Here is a 17,439-nt window from a genome sequence, read left to right on the forward strand (position 1 = left end):
GTGGCCAGGGATCGTGTCTACCAAGTCTATCAAGCAATCGTATTTATTGAGTGCTTACTGTGTGCAGAGCACTGTACTAAGCGCTTGGGAAGTACAAGTTGGCAACATATAGAGACAGTCCCTACCCAACAGTGGGCTCACAGTCTAGAAGGGGGAGACAAGAGAACAAAACCGAACATATTAACAAAATAAAATAAATAGAATAGATATGTACAAGTAAAATAAATAGAGTAATAAATATGTGCAAACATATATACATATATATATACTATATATACTACTATATACACTATATGCTACTATTATATACTAGTATACTATACTATATGTACTATATACTAATACTATATACTAATATTACTATATATTACTATATACTATATATATAGATATCTATATATAGATATCTATCTATATCTATATCTATATATATACACATTCTCTCTATATATATGCCGTGGGGAAGGGAAGGAGGTAAGACGGGGGGATGGAGAGAGTACAGTCTACTGTACTGTCCTCTCCCAACTGCTCAGTCCAGGACTCTCTAAGCAGTTAAGTACTCAATAAATACCACCAATTGATCGATAAATACGAGCAGTCGTTTGAGGCAGCAAAAAGTCCCCAGCTGACTGAAATGGGGCAGACGCCGCTACGCCCTGGTGACAGCGCTTCCTTACAGGGTCAGGGGACTCAAGGGGCTTCGCCCGAGTGTCCCAGATCTGTTCCTTCAGTCAATCGATACTATTAACTGAGTGCCCACCATGTGCACAGCAGTGTACTGAACGTTTGGGAGAGTGCCTACGTAAATCCTGCCCTCCAGTGCTGTATAAATCTCGCAATCTGGAGGTAGAGGTACACAAATGAATCACAGAGAGGAGGAAGAAGTAAAATACATAAAGATAGGCACAAAATCGCTCTGGGGGGCTACAAGGAGTTCAGCATTGAGGTGGAGAGGAAGGGCTGAAGTGGCAATGAAGGAATATAAAGTGGGGGGGCTGGGAAATGCAACCCCCATGTTAATGTTTCCCATGGTTATCGCCTCTGGGTTACTTGCCTTCCCCTGCTATCTTGGAAACTCTGAGGGCAGGAACACTGGTTTTCAGCTGTCCCCCACCGTGTAAGCGCTTAGGAGTGCTCTGCACAGAGTTAGCATTTACAAATACTGTCAGTTTGACTGATATACCTAGTACAGCATGAAGCATATTGGAAAGTCCAAAATAGGGACTCGACAAACAGTACGGATAACAATTCATTCAATCGTATTTATTGAGCGCTTACTGTGTGCAGAGCACTGGACAAAGTGCTTGGGAAGTACAAGTTGGCAACAAATAGAGATGGTCCCTACCCAACAACGGGCTCACAGTCTAGAGTGCCAGCATGGTTTGACTTAAGGAAAAAAAAGCAAAGTACTGCAGAATCAAATGCGAGCGTTTAGTGGGTACAAACTCAAAGATTAGGCTTTCTCAAATCCCACTATTCAGACTCAGTACGTGGTGTCTACTCCTCAATTTCCTCATCTGCTAAAACAGCAATCTCATCACTGCCCTATCTCAAGCCTGTTAATATGGAGAAAGAAAAGGACTACAAATCATAGTACACAAAAAATAAACAACATTATTTCAGATTTTCCCATGAAGCCCATTTTACACTGAAATAACCCAAGAAAGAGAAATACCCCAGTAACCTGTCAGGAAACCACAAGGTTGTAAACAAATCAATTGCAGGATGATACCTTTTCCTACCCCAACAAAGATTTTTTTTACTTACCAAATTGCAATTTCTTCATTACAGCCACATACTTTTCTTCAAGGGACCTTAATATGGACAAAGGTTTGGGTTTCACAGCAGCCTTCTTGGAATATTCGGCCATTTTCTTTTCTGTAATTTAATATTTCAAAACAGATAAAGGCTGGTCCCATAAAATTCAGCAATCATTTCAGTCACCTCCTGACCTCCGGTTTTCAGAAATTTTTTTGGGAGAGCAATCCTTCACCCCCAGTTCAGGCACTTAAGGCAGGGCTACAAATATCCCATGAGTTTTAAAACAATTTCTGACAAGAGTTGGCAGGATTTTCCATAGACACATCCATTGATTTTTCATGCACCAAACTCCCATGATCAGTAAAAATAGTAACAACAGCATTGGCATCTCTCACCTTTTCAATTTTTAAGAATTAATTTAAAAAGGACAAATTATTACCCTAGAGTATGCTTTTAGCTTTAAATGTATGCTATGTACACAGGATCTCTTGTGAAAAGTAATGGAAGATAAAGCCAAACCAACCAATCCGAGTTCTAAAGCTGGATTTCAGACAACCAATGTTTGGGTAAATGAGCATATTATTCTAATACAAGGGACCATTAAGTAGCGCTGCACTGCATTACCTTGATTTGCTTGGCGCAAACTGGTGGTTGCAATGTAAACAATCTCAGCCGTCTTTTGGATATCTGGTACCAACAGAGTAAGTCCCTCAGGTTCTTGATCAGAAGCATCTGGTTTCACTCCTGTTTTTGCTTTATCTTTTTTGGACCTGAGATTTTTGAATGGAGAAAGAGTAGAGGAAAACATTAAACTACAGGACTTGACACAACTCAGCTGCAGCAAGATGAATATTACTTTGACCCGATCAGTAGTGGAAGGAGTGACGCGATTGTCATTTATCATCACCAAGGAGTCATTTTTTTTAAAAAAATATGGTATTTGTTAAGCCCTCACCATGTGTCAAGTACTGTGCTAAGCACTGGGGGACATACAAGTTAATTAGGTCAGACACAGTCCCTGTCCCACATGAGGCTCACAGTCTATATAGGCAGGAGAACAGGTATTGAATCCCCATTTTGCAGCTGAGGAAACTGCAAAATTCATCAAATTATCCTCACTACCCCAGACACAAGAACCAACCTGGGGGAGAATTACTTCCTTGAACTTTGAAAATGGGCATGGGTGGTCAGCAGCATTAAAAAAAGAATGCTGATGAAAAACTCGGTTGCAATCAAATTGAATGGATTTTTCCCAATGCCACTCCTCCACAAACAAAAAAACCTCCCAACCTTTTCCTTCCTGCAAACATACATCAGTTTCCCCTATGCTACTCCGGGGTCTGAGGTCCTGCAAGTCCCTACGTCTGACAAAACTGCATGGAAAAAGGGGATTGGGGAGGGGCCGGCTACAGTCACGGTGCAGGAGATTTGAGAAGCGCTGGGGAAAATGGAAACAAATTTCTAATCCTGTCTCGAGCTGGCTGCCTCTCCCCAGCTACCTCTGTTGCTGAGATGGCCCTGTTTCTGTAACTGCATTATGCAGGGGACTTAGCTGAAAGTTTCTGAAATCTGTGACTTCTCAAACTGTAAACAGGGGTAGCTAAAATGGTACACTGAAAATTCAAAGTGGATATTCCAAAAGTGTTTGACAAGGGGAAGGCTTATATGCAAATATCTAGTCAGAGCTCACCTACTGCTTGTTTTGGAGTCCTGTTCCCTTTCTGACCTGGATATTAATATTCTTAATATAGATTGCCAAATCCCTAATCTAACACTGTCAAGTATTGCTACCCAAAATAATTGATTTAAGAATCTTAACAACAGTCGTTAGATTCACCAACAATTTCCCCTCATACTCTACTAAACTATGACACTCCAGTGAAATTATTTTTCTAGATGTCACCATCTTATTCACTCAAGAACATGAAATAACGAATACTTCTAGAAGGAGTATCTCCAGCTCCTAACTGAAGTAGCAGTTCATTCAGGGTCAACTGAAAGTTGTAACCAAACTCACTAGGTGCTCTGTTTATTCACTACTACAGGCACTCACTCAAAAACATATATTTCATTCACCTAGACATGACCCCTTTACTTATTTGCTACTCAAAACATACGTCTGTCACTGAATTCTTCAGGCACTAAAGGACTTTTAGACCATTTGAAACAGTGTATAAATGCTAAACTGCTACAAGATTCAAGGTAATTTAATATATGATCTTGGAATCTAATCTCTGAACTTTGCACCACTAATTCTATATGTTCTGACGATTCTGACACCTGTCTCCATGTTTTCTTTTCTTGTCTTTCTCCCCCTTCTAGACTGTGAGCCCGTTGTTGGGTAGGGACCGTCTCTGTTGCCGACTTGTACTTCCCAAGCGCTTAGTGCAGTGCTCTGCACACAGTAAGCGCTCAACAAATACAACAATGAATGAATGAATGGATAATAGCAAGCTGAGTTTTCCAGCGCTCAACAAATACAATTGAATGAATGAATGAATGAATGGATAATATCAGCAAGCTGAGTCTTCCAGACATTCGTATCCTAGAAGAAAAATGACTTCCCAACAACAGTTGCCCTGAAACAATCACTCGCAGAATGGATTAAGTTCAGGCAAGAGTCAATGCCAACAATCAGCAGCAGGGATTTCACCAACTACTGGGCAACTCCAGACCAAGACAGAACTCAGTAACAAAGCGAATGGCCTGTCCCGGAGTAGTGGATTCTCTTGTGAGCACAGTTTGATAGCTATCCACATTCATGAATGGCTCGATGGGCAACAGTCATTACCAGGAGGTCAGCTTTCAAACCCCAGGCGACTGGCAGAGGAAGGGAGAAGGAGGATAAAGGTGCACAGCATTTGTTGCAGCAAACTCCCAAATTACCCCTTATTTCACACATTCACAAATCTCCACCTTGTAAGGGAAAACACGAGGGAAGATGGTGTTCTGTATGACTGTGTAATATTCTCCCGAACACACTCATCTTTTAAAATGGGAGGAAAATTCAGTGTGATTCAGCTCCTTACGGTAACCAGTAAACCAGTCACACACACTCTGAAACCAAGAGTGAAACTTAAGACTGGGGTAGATACAAGCTAATCAGGTTGGACATAACCCACATCCCACATGGAGCTGACAGTCTTAATCCCCGTTTTACAGATGAGGTGACTGAGGCCCAGAGAAGCGAAGTGAAGGTCAGACAGCAGACAAGTGGCGGAGACAGGATTAGAACCCAGGTCCTTCAGATGGCCGACCTGTGGTCTACCCACTACACCATGCTGCTTCACTTTCACTCCCTGTGTACAGCTGACAGCTAAGTATTCATTATCTGACCCGTGGCTTCAGCTGAGAGTCCCTCTAACATAGTAATTTTTGGGGACGGTCTCCCCAAATGTAGGCCCTGCTCATAAGAAGGGCCACACCTTGGCTCGAATCCTGAACTCTGTGGGAAAAAACTAGTTCAGTTCAGGGCACCTACCTTACAGTGGGTCTTTGTGACAGATAATAAATCCAACTCGGCCACTACCATTGTACCCACCGCTTTGTGCCTATGTTGAAGCTGGATTTTAGACTGGATTTTAGTCTTTTAGACTGTGAGCCCACTGTTGGGTAGGGACTGTCTCTATATGTTGCCAACTTGTACTTCCCAAGTGCTTAGTACAGTGCTCTGCACACAGTAAGCGCTCAATACATATGACTGATTGATTGATTGGATGTGGTCCCTGTCTTAAAGGAAACGAAGGAGTAACTGAAGTTGTTGCTATTGCACAAATCATCTGCAAACATTCCCACTACATTGTGAATCCCACTACTCGGCTAACACTGAGTCGAGCAAATTCCGACTGTGAAATATACAGGGCTGGATGTGAGCAGTGTCGGAAACTACTTCTTATCACTCACAGTTAATTGAATAACACATCGGAAAAAAATGCATCCTAGCAGTGAGTCTTGCCAGTAACCAGAGAAGCAGCGTTGCCTAGGAACACAGCACGGCCCTGGGTGTCGGAAGGACCTGAGTTCTAATCCCTGCTATGCCACTTGTCGGCCGTGAGCCCTTTGGCAAGTCACTGAACTTCCCTGTGCCTCAGTTCCCTCATCTGCAAAATGGGAATTAAGACCATATATGAGCCCTATTTGGGACATGGACTGTGTCGAACCTTGGATCTCAAAACAAACAAAAGAAAAACAAACGAAAGGTGTCACGGTGTGAACCAGGAACCGGAGGGATGTAACGGTAGCCCAGGTGGGACCGAAAGTTGCTCAGACTTCCCTCCTGGGGGGCACTGCCTGCCTCCCTGCTTCGTGCTGATGAATGCTGCAGTCCTGGATTCGAGCACCAGTAAGCTACGTGCAAAACCATGGTCCACATGAAGTTGCATTTCCAATCTGGTAAATCATCAGTGCTGGTTAAGCAGCTGAATAGCTGCTAGGATTTCAAATGGGATTAGTTGGGTACTGGTCAGGCATCTGAATCGGTTCCGAACTTCTCCATTTGGCTTTATGTTCATTTGACTTGGGGCTTCGCCGCTGGTCCTCAGATCATCTACGCAATCCAGCCACTGGGAGACAGGGGACCCGGGATCTAACCCTGGTGCTGCCAACTGCCTGGCATGTGGTTTTGGTCAAGTCACCTAACTTCTCTGTGCCTCAGTTACCTCATCTCTGAAATGGGGATTCAATACCTCTTCTTTCCTCTTTAAGTGTGAGGTCCATTTAGGACAGGGACTATATCCAACCTGCTTATCTTGTATCTAATGCCAGGTTTTAGTAAAGTGCTTGGCCCATAGTAAATGCTTAACCAATACCATTATTAATTATTATTATTATTATTATCATTTCTAATGGTGGCAAGGCAGGCCCACCCATTTCCACATCTCCTCTCCCCCATATGAAACTGAGATTCCCAACTAGAGGCTATAAGCGGACTAAGTTGCCAAATACCAAAACTGATCAAGGCAGTCAGGCAACCAGAAGAGGAAAGGCTTTAGGTCTGGAGGACCATAAATTATGAATACAACTCTTAATGAGTTCTAGGAGACCGGGAACATTTGGAGAGAGGTACCTTTGCTTGTTTACTGGAAGCTTCAATTCATCCAATGATTGAATTCTCTGTGAATTACTGCCATAAAAAGATGTTGTTGCAAAGCAAGATACAATTTGCATTTGAGGGAGTTGGGTACCCCCCCAAACGGGCTAAGTGCCTAACAAACACCATAAAAAACAAGCATTCGATGAACTGAATGAACAGGGTGAAAATGGAGCAGATGGCAATTGGGGGGCTGAAACCTTGTCTCAACCAAGAATGGTGCTGGCCAGTGCAAGGGGGAGTCCGAGAATAACTCATTCACCACATCAAACTGAAACTCCGTACTACTGGCTTTGATGCACTCAATCTCCCTAACCCTAATCCTAATCCTATTTTACCTCACTGATTTTCTGCTATAATCCAGCACGCTCACTTCACTCCTCTCACACCAACCTACTCACTGTACCTCAAGCTCACCTATCTCGCCACCAACTCCTCGCCCACCTCCCCGCCTCTGGCTTGGGACTCCCTCCCCCTTTATATCCACACTTTCAAAGCCTTACTAAGATCACAGCTCCTCCATGAAGCTTTTCCCAAGTTCTCATTTCCCCTACTCCCTCTCCCTTCTGCATCACCTTTGCATTTGGATCTGTACCCTTCATTCACTCTACTCTCAGTCCCACAGCACTTAATGTACATATCCCAAATTTATTTTAATGTTTCTCTCCCTCCCTTCTAGACTATAAGCGCCCTGTGGACAGGGAGCATGTCTACCAACTCTGTTTCAATCAATCAATCAATCAATCGTATTTATTGAGCGCTTACTGTGTGCTCACTGTACTAAGCACTTGGGAAGTACAAGTCGGCAACATATAGAGACAGTCCCTACCCAACAGTGGGCTCACAGTCTAAAAGGGGGAGACAGAGAATAAAACCAAACATACTAACAAAATAAAATAAATAGAATAGATATGTACAAGATAAACAGAGTAATACTTTCCCAAACGGCACACAGTACCTGCTCAATAAATATGACTGACTGATTGAAGTGCTACGTCTCTTGCTGTCAAAAGCTTTAGCGAATCTGTACAGGTCTTTTCCAACTACTCACTTCTCTTTTGTGGTTTCTCAACAGCTAAGAAAGTACAGAGATCTGCAATTTCATTCTCCATCTATACTGGACTTGGGGGGAGGACTGATTCATTAAAAACTGTGAATGATCTTTGATGGGCTTCACACGGACATGTTTGAAACTTAAGCACTGAATGTCTTTTTTTGGGGTCGGCCATGCAGAGGCCCCACACAATACACCCCTTTCCGCCATCAAAATTAAACCTCTTTCTTCCATGATTGACCCACCTGGCCAAGCATTCCACTCCCTCTTGTTTCCTGCCCCACAGAGGGCTCATGGTTTTCTCTGTGAATGATCCATTCACCCTGCCTGTACCTCAAATTACTTATATTGTCCACTTTCTTATTAGATTATTGTATTACTTGGCTACTTTTGATTCCCCCCTTCCCCCAGTAGACTGACTGGTCGGCAAGAGCAGGAACTGTGTGTCTTGTTTTCTCCTTTGTGATGCCCCACAGCAGCTAATTCACTGCTCCACACAATTAGTAGAGCTAATAAAAACTACACTGAAAAGTCCATGCAGCATTAAGTTTTTGCTTTCTTTCTGCTCCGAATGTGAAACTGGAATAAAAGGAAGGGCATTCTGGTAATAACTCACACAGATAAAAGAGGCTGTCTTTTTGGTAACAGAGCAAATCAGGTTTCTTTCAAGATTTAGGGAATGGGGTCTACACTTGAGAGATGCAGATGCAGATCCAATGACTTTTTGGCAGCATATTTTAAAATGAGGAGAAGCAGCGTGGCCGAGTGGCTACAGCACAGGCCTGGGAGCCAGAAGGTCATGGGTTCTAATCCCAGCTCTGCCACTTGTCTGCTATGTGACCTTGGGCAAGTCACTTAACTTCTCCGTGCCTTAGTTCCTTCATCTGTAAAATGGGGGTGAAGACTGTGAGCCCTAAGTGGGATAGGGACTGTGTCCAACCTGATTATCGTGTACCTACCCCAGAGCTTTCAACAGTGCCTGGCACATAATAATAATAATAGTGATGATGATGGCATTTGTTAAACGCTTACTATGTGCAAAGCACTGTTGAAAGGTCTGGGGTAGGTACATGATAATTAGTTTATCCTAATTAGGTTATCCTAAGCGCTGAGGAGATACAAGGTGATCAGGTTGTCCCACGGGGGGCTCACAGTCTCAATCCCTATTTTACAGATGAGGTAACTGAGGCCCAGAGAAGTTAAGTGACTTACCCAAAGTCACACAGCTGACAAGTGGCGGAGCCGGGATTTGAACCCGTGACCTCTGACTCCAAAGCCAGACCTCTTTCCACTGTGGAATGGAAAGACCTCTTTCCACCGAACCACGCTGCTTCTCTAACTCACCTAGTAAGTGCTTAACAAATACCATAAAAAATATGAATGTCAAGTGATTTCTTTATCACTACGCGTTTTCTACACAGTGGGCTGAAAGCGCCTTAGTCCACACTAGTTGCAAAATGTGACCAGCCCAACCGTCTCGATGGCAAGGCCGTTTGCCAGCCGTCCCCCGCTAACTGAAATGGGGAGGACAACTCAGAGACATCTGGCCCTTGAGGAGGTACAGGAAGAGAGGGGGTGCCCTGAAAAGCACCCCGATTTCCAGCGCTGAGTGCATGGTGAGCAGGTGGGATGCTCTTCCAGAATATTTGGGCCCCTTCTTATCAGGGGCTCACCTCTCCTCAACAGGCTAACGAGGCCGAGAGAGGCCTGCAAGGTAACGCCAGGGAATGGGGACTGGAGGGCTGATTCCACTCACCACAAATTTCCCCGTGTCCAGAGGTCAGGCAGAGCAACCAATCAATCAACAGCACTTTTACTGCACTTTTAAGGGTGCAGAGCCCTGTACTAAGCCCTTGGGAGGGTATAATTCAGCAGAGTTGGTAGCCAAATTCTCTGCCCACAATGAGCTATCTTAATTGAAATCACACGTGGAATTTTAGGCAGGCAGAATTCATTCAGTCGTATTTATTGAGCGCTTACTGTGTGCAGAGCACTGTACTAAGCGCTTGGAAAGTACAATTCGGCAACAGAGACAATCCCTACCCGACAACGGGCTCAGAATGTAATCACAGAAATTGGTAGCTGCCCAGGAACGGGGCACTGTGAAAAGGGCCACGGCATCTCTAATTACAGCTGAGCCTTACCTTTGAATGTCATTACAAACAACAAAGGCTTGACAGTTGCATCTGCTGCACAATGTGAGAATCCCAGATTGATTTTACAGGTGGCAAACTGTTTCCTAATTCGGTTTCTATTTTCTTAGAGGACTTAAAAAAAATAGATCTGGATATTCATTGGGGCTGAATATCGGTTTAATATTGCTTTTAAATGCATTTTACGAAGACACTGTGAAGGCTTGGTTTTATTTTATAGGACCCCAGAAATAGAGCTGCTACTTGGAAGCATGAGAGAGAGAGAGAGAGAGAGAGAGAGAGAGAGAGAGAGAGAGAGAGAGAGTTTGTGTGTGTGTGTGTGTGTGTGTGTAACCACATGCACACATGTACGCACAAACACAGTCATGTGAAAGATAGTCATGCAACTAATTAACCACCAAGGGAAGCCACATGAATCAATCAGGAACTCAGGTCAATTTTTTGACTAGTGTAGTCAGCTTCCTGTCTGTGGCTTTTTTTACAGGCAACCAAACTGAAGCAGCAAACTGAATTTCATTGTTTGCCCAAGTTCCCAAAGTCATTCTCTGGCAGAATAAAAACACCAAAGTTCCAGCCCACCAAATTTGCCACTGCTAGTAATGCACAGTGAAAAAAACCTTTGACCCAACAAATCCAAGTAGGGCTTTCACAATACGAATACGATTTTACAATATTGAAAGTGGTCACTGCCTCTATTTCAAAGATCTTTCCCAGATGTTCGAAATGCATATGAAAGAGCCATTGATCGGAAAATTTTCTCCCTCTGGAACAAATTAAAAACAGTGACTTAAGATTTCAACAACCTATACCCATTTATCAAATGGAGGAATTCAAATTTGCCTCAGCTTGGTACAAAATTGTGGGTTATAGAGGAATACCTGAGGTTAGTTTTATAGTTTGAAACCACCAATGAGACAGTAAAAACCGAAGGACAAAATGCATTTTTTCACTCCATTAGCCCTAAATTCACGCCCTACCCCTTTCAGGGTCAGAATAGTGACCACGGCTTGCCAGACTGATACAAGCAAACTCGTGAAGCTCTGTTTTAAGGGTGGTGGAGTATTTGTGAACTTTTTCCAGATCTCCCTAAAGGAGATCTGGAAATTAATTCTGCTAATTTGGAAGAAGGCACATGTATCACGGGCCTCGGACCACTTGATAGAAAAAAGTCTTTATATATCCAAGCTGGCAATCAATCAATCGTATTTATTGAGCGCTGTGTGCAGAGTACTGTACTAAGCGCTTGGGAATTACAAGTTGGCAACATACAGAGACGGTCCCTACCCAACAGTGGGCTCACAGTCTAGAAGGGGGAGACAGAGACAAAAAATATTAACAAAATAAAATAAATAGAATAAATATGTGCAAATAAAATAAATAGAGTAATAAATCCATACAAACATATATACATATATACAGGTGCTGTGGGGAGGGAAAGGAGGTAAGGGGGAGGATGGAGAGGGAGAGGAGGGGGAGAGGAAGGAGGGGGCTCAGTCTGGGAAGGCCTCCTGGAGGAGGTGAGCTCTCAGTAGGTCCTTTAAGGGAGGAAGAGAGCTAGCTTGGCGGATGGGCAGAGGGAGGGCATTCCAGGCCCGGGGGATGACGTGGGCCGGGGGTCGACGGCGGGACAGGCGAGAACGAGGCCCGGTGAGGAGATTAGCGGCAGAGGAGCGGAGGGTGTGGGCTGGGCTGGAGAAGGACAGAAGGGAGGTGAGGTAGGAGGGGGCGAGGGGATGGACAGCCTTGAAGCCCAGGGTGAGGAGTTTCTGCCTGATGCGTAGGTTGATTGGTAGCCACTGGAGATTTTTGAGGAGGGGAGTAACATGCCCAGAGCCTTTCTGCACAAAGACGATCTGGGCAGCAGCGGGAAGTATGGATTGAAGAGGGGAGAGACAGGAGGATGGGAGATCGGAGAGGAGACTGATACAGTAATTCAGACGGGATAGGATGAGAGCTTGAACAAGCAGGGTAGTGGTTTGGATGGAGAGGAAAGGGTGGATCTTGGCAATGTTGCGGAGGTGAGACCGGCAGGATTTGGTGACGGCTTGGATGTGAGAGGAACGAGAGAGCGGAGTCGAGGATGACACCAAGGTTGCGGGCTTGTGAGACGGGAAGGATGGTAGTGCCATCAACAGCGATGGGAAAGTCAGGGAGAGGGCAGGATTTGGGAGGGAAGACAAGGAGCTCAGTCTTGGACATGTTGAGTTTTAGGTGGCAGGCAGACATGCAGATGGAGATGTCCTGAAGGCAGGAGGAAACGCGAGCCTGAAGGAAGGGAGAGAGAGCAGGGGCAGAGATGTAGGTTTGGGTGTCATCAGCGTAGAGATGATAGTTGAAGCCGTGGGAGCGAATGAGGTCACCAAGGGAGTGAGTGTAGATTGAGAACAGAAGGGGACCAAGCACTGAACCTTGAGGAACCCTTACAATAAGGGGATGGGAGGGGGAGGAGGAGCCTGCAAAAGAGACTGAGAATGAACGACTGGAGAATAAACTCCGGGGGATAAACTCCCCCAGGAAAACAAGAGGACTGAATACACATTGTCTGACGTTGCTAGCAAAGTCACAGCAATATATTCTTATCCTAGTAGGAAAACATAATCACCAGTGGCATTTATTGAGTGCTGTGTGTGTAGAGCACTGAACTAAGCACTTGGGAAAATATGACAGAGTTGGGAGATGTGATCTCTGCCTCAAAGAAGTTTACCGGTTTAGAGGGGGAGTCAGACATTACAATAGATAACAGAAACTCCTAACCATCAGCTTTAAAGCACTCATCTCACCTCGCTTCTCTCCTACCAGTCCAGCACACTTCACTCCTCTAATTAATTAATTCATTCATATTTATTGAGCGCTTACTGTGCACAGAGCACTGTACTAAGCGCTTGGGAAGCACAAGTTGGCAACATATAGAGACGGTCTCTACCCAACAACGGGCTCACAGTCTACAAGGGGGAGATAGGCAACAAAACAAAACACGTTACTCACTATAGCTCTATCTCACCGCTGACCTCTCGCCCGTACCTGGAACTTCCTCCCTCTGATCTAGACTGTGCATATATCTGTAATTCTGTTTATCTGTTATGATGCTATCGATGCCTACTTATTTTGTTTTGTTGTCTGTCTCCCCCTTCTAGACTGTGAGCCCATTGGGTAGGTACCGTCTCTATATGCTGCCAATTTGGACTCCCCAAGCGCTTAGTCCTGTGCTCTGCACATAGTAAGCGCTCAATAAATATGACTGACTGAATGAATGGATTAAAGGAGGCTTCTACTCTGGGTCCCTTGGAGTTAAAGATTTGGATGGACGGTCACAATCCAATATATAGTTGTGTCTTTAACGGAAAGTAAGTCTACACCTTAATATTATCAGACATGCAACATAGGGCTGTAGAATCAGTTAGATTCTATTTTGCACTCGGCTACATCAACAAAGTTGTGAGCTAACTTTAAACAGTTAATCTTATCAACTAGTTCGAAGAGAACTTAGATTGGGTCTGCAGAGCTGGAGGAATCACGTCCTGAGTTGCCTCCTTCAGTTAGTACAGTTCAGTGGTCTATAAGGGGTTGAATACCATGAACAAGGAAGCTAATTTTAAAGAGGAAACCAGTCACCTAGAACTGAATATCCGCAAATCTTTGATATTTTCACCAAAACCATGTTGCTGTGCAACAGAGAATGAAGGCATCACTGAGTACTAATCATGTAACACCTTGCAGTTATAATAAGATCAGTTTTGCAAATGTTATTACGTTATGGCATAGTTTAGGAATAACAAAGGATTTATTTAGTAGTAATAGATTTCCAGGACTTGGAAAGTGTGAAGAGTACCCTGTTTTAGTGGAGTCCAAGATGAAAAGGGATTCAACAAATTGCCAACATCTTGATAAGCTTTCATCTTTGAAAGTGAAATATCTGATCTCTCCAATTCTACTGGACTGGACTAGGCACTTTTCCCACTGTAATGTATCAGCATTATGCTCTAATAATTGAGAAACTGAAAGCTGACCGTACATCTTGGACTCGTTTATTTTACTTGAATACCTCTGTTTCCTTACGTGCATTTCTAGTTTAGTTGTGAGAGCTAAACTGATTGATTTCAAGGACTTTAAAAATGAAAGAAATATAATTCCTGGTGGGTTTCTTCTTCATGTCTGGTTTCATCATTTGAGAAGACTGTCCACAGAAAGGCTGCTCTAATCTTAGCTGGCCCGAGAAAGACTAGCAAAATGAAGAGTGACCCACTCCATTTTTCAAATATAAAAATCTTTTGGAATAGATAATCCTACTATGGAATATGCTGGGACAAATATATAATTTTTTATTTTGCAGGTTGCTCTTCCGACCTGTTAAAATTCTAGTCAAAACAGGTACGTGCAGGATTTTTTTTGAAAAAGATGCAATCATTTCCTTCACATTCCTTTCTGGACCTCTGAAGCATTATTAATGTGTACAGGGAAGTAGGGAGTTTAAAATTTATGTGATATTGTCTTTACTAAGCAAACAAAAGTACCCAAGAGATGGTACATAGGCTGGCAGAGTGGATACTTACTGCATTCATGTACACGTTCAAAACAAACCCGGACTTTGGTCAGCACTAAGAGCAGGTTAGTTCAAAAAACAATTGAGGAATGAACCGAGAGCGATGGGTTGGAACACATCACCGTATACTATGGAAAGCATTCGACTATTTCAGCAAGTTCAAAATCCAGAGACCCGTGAAAAATAGTTTCAATATGAATTTGAGCCCCACAGATCTGTATTCTTTGGCACCTTACAGTCAACATTTCATATGAACTACTCAGAGACATGAATGTCAAATAAATGCATCTTTTCCTAAAGGTCTTATAAACAGACACAAGAGCAATAACGTCAGAATCCAATCTTGGCTTTCTGGTAGGAAGGGAAGGAGTCCAAATCTTTAATGATCAGGTTTTCATATCTCTTGGAAAATGATTTCTCAGTACTATACAAATGCACTTTGACAGAAGATTAGAGCAACTAGCTTGTTGGAGGCTAGTGTCCTCAAATTTGGTGTTCTTTCCAGCCCCACAGAGTAAGCATTTAATACAGCAAAGCGGGCGGAGAGAGAAATCATTAAGATACATAGCAGAAATACTAGCGATCAGGCACAAAAATCACTCAAACCCCGTTGAATAGAATCCCTGAAGGACAGTAAGATGTTTTTTAGTCACAAAAACTGGGACTCAAAGAAAGAATTCTGTGGGCAGGGACAGACGGCCCAAGGGATCCTGCAGTCGTTATGCAAGAAAAGGATGCTGGATAGGGAACTATATTCGATTCAAAATTCAGAGCAGAGCAGCCTCTACGGAAGGTAGATCTTCTGCACACTAATTATGGAGAAAAGTTTAATGAGAATGTTCCCCTGGAATCTACTAAAAATGCAGAGCAAGTTAATATTTTCCAGGCTATTGAATTTAAATTAGACGAATGCTTATTTAGCTTTCCTAACCGTGATCCTGCTTTTATTAACTGCATCACTGTTAAGTACAAAAATTGGTGGGATTGCTCTCAAATCGACAATTTGTTTGGATAATGATAGTATCTGTTAAGCACTTAATATGTAACAAGTGCTGTATTAAGCACTGGAGCAGATACGAGATAATCAGGTCCAGATAATCAGGTCCATCACGGGGCTCACAGTCTTAAGTAGGAGGGACAATAGGTGTTAAATTCCCATTTTGCAGGTAAGGGAATGGGGGCACAGCAAAGTGAAGTGACTCACCCATGGTCACACAGCAGGTAAGTGGCAGAGCCGGGATGAGAACCCAGGTTGTCTAACTCACAGGCCCATGTTCTTTCCACTAGTCCATACTGCTTCTTATAACAATAATAATTATAATAATAATAATAATAATAAATGCTGATAATGTTACTTTTTATATGCTTACACAGGTCCATGTAGGTCATGCTGCTTCTTATAATAATAATAATAATAATAAATGATGATGATAATAATAATGGCATTTTTTCCATGTTTACAGTGCCAAGCACTGTATTGATGCTGGGGTAGATAAAAGTTAATCACGTTACAGTCCCTGTCCTCACATGGAGCTCAGTTTACTGAGTGAGAAGAGCAGACATCTTATCCCCATTTTACAGGTAAGGTGACTAAGGCTCAGTAAAAGTGAGTGAGGTGCCCAGGGTTGCCCGGCAGGCAAGAGGAAGAGTCAAAATTAGAACCCAGGTCCTCCGACGCCCAAGCCTGTGTTCTTTCCACTAGGCCGTGCTACTTCTCTAACAAAACAAAAAAATGATGCCGCCGGGATCTGGGATTATCAGACTAATTTCCCACTCATGATTTCTTAGAGATAGAGGGAAAGTGGAGAGAAAACCAAACTGGAAAATAATTCAGAACGCTGCACTTGAATAAATGTCAAAAAAAAAAAGAAGTAAGATTGACAGGTCAAGTTTAAAATACTGACATTTTATGGAAAATTTACCCGCATTTTGACAGTACACCATTAGAAGAGACAGCAAAATGCACACTAATTTAAAAGTCTTAAGTTCGTATGGGCCAGATGACATCCTTATTTTAACACTGTGCCAAATGAATAATGAATGACAATACATCTCCCAAGGAAAATTTAATTTGTGATGGCAGTACTGATACTTATTCGCCTATGCTGAAATTTTGGAGGTAAATTGGATCGTGCTCAGTGTAAATTTAACAATGTTGAATTTGAGCCCGTTGTTGGGTAGGGACCGTCTCTATATGTTGCTGACTTGTACTTCCCAAGCGCTTAGTACAGTGCTCTGCACGCAGTAAGCGCTCAATAAAACATGACTGAATGAATAACAGCACACTCTAATCTTTTACTTTTTGTTGTACGGACTGATTTTGTTTCCAATCTATTTTCATCGATAATGTTCATTAATAGCCAGCACTCAATCTGCTGTTACAATTAATATAAATCTCTAAATTTTTAATAGACCCACAGTTCCTAAGTTGTGAATAACCACCACAACATCATATTCACGAACACTGGGCTATAGTGGATTCTGTCTATCTCAATTAAAACTCTATTTATAACTCTATTTATTTATTTATTTATTTTACTTGTACATATCTATTCTATTTATTTTATTTTGTTAGTATGTTTGGTTTTGTTCTCTGTCTCCCCCTTCTAGACTGTGAGCCCACTGTTGGGTAGGGACTGTCTCTATATCTTGCCAACTTGTGCTTCCCAAGCGCTTAGTACAGTGCTCTGCACACAGTAAGTGCTCAATAAGTACGATTGATTGATTGATTAAAAGGGGAGGCGTTTTTAAAAAGAATACCATTTGTTATTATTTATTACAATGCAACAGAGTTGGTAGACAGGTTCCCCCCGTAATCAATCAATGCTATTTACTGAGTACT

At 42.8% G+C, this 17,439-nt stretch overlaps 1 protein-coding gene across 1 annotated transcript in view; it reads right to left on the reverse strand.

The window, feature by feature from the left end:
• Positions 1–17,439, reverse strand: part of BIRC6 (baculoviral IAP repeat containing 6) — a 367,036-nt gene that overhangs the window by 41,262 nt on the left and 308,335 nt on the right. The window contains 2 exon segments of the mRNA XM_038745922.1: positions 1,768–1,878; positions 2,386–2,531. Of these exon segments, the coding sequence (XP_038601850.1) occupies positions 1,768–1,878; positions 2,386–2,531 (257 nt within the window).

Source organism: Tachyglossus aculeatus, chromosome 1 (genome assembly GCF_015852505.1).
Source record: "Tachyglossus aculeatus isolate mTacAcu1 chromosome 1, mTacAcu1.pri, whole genome shotgun sequence".
In the NCBI taxonomy this organism is placed as follows: domain Eukaryota; kingdom Metazoa; phylum Chordata; class Mammalia; order Monotremata; family Tachyglossidae; genus Tachyglossus; species Tachyglossus aculeatus.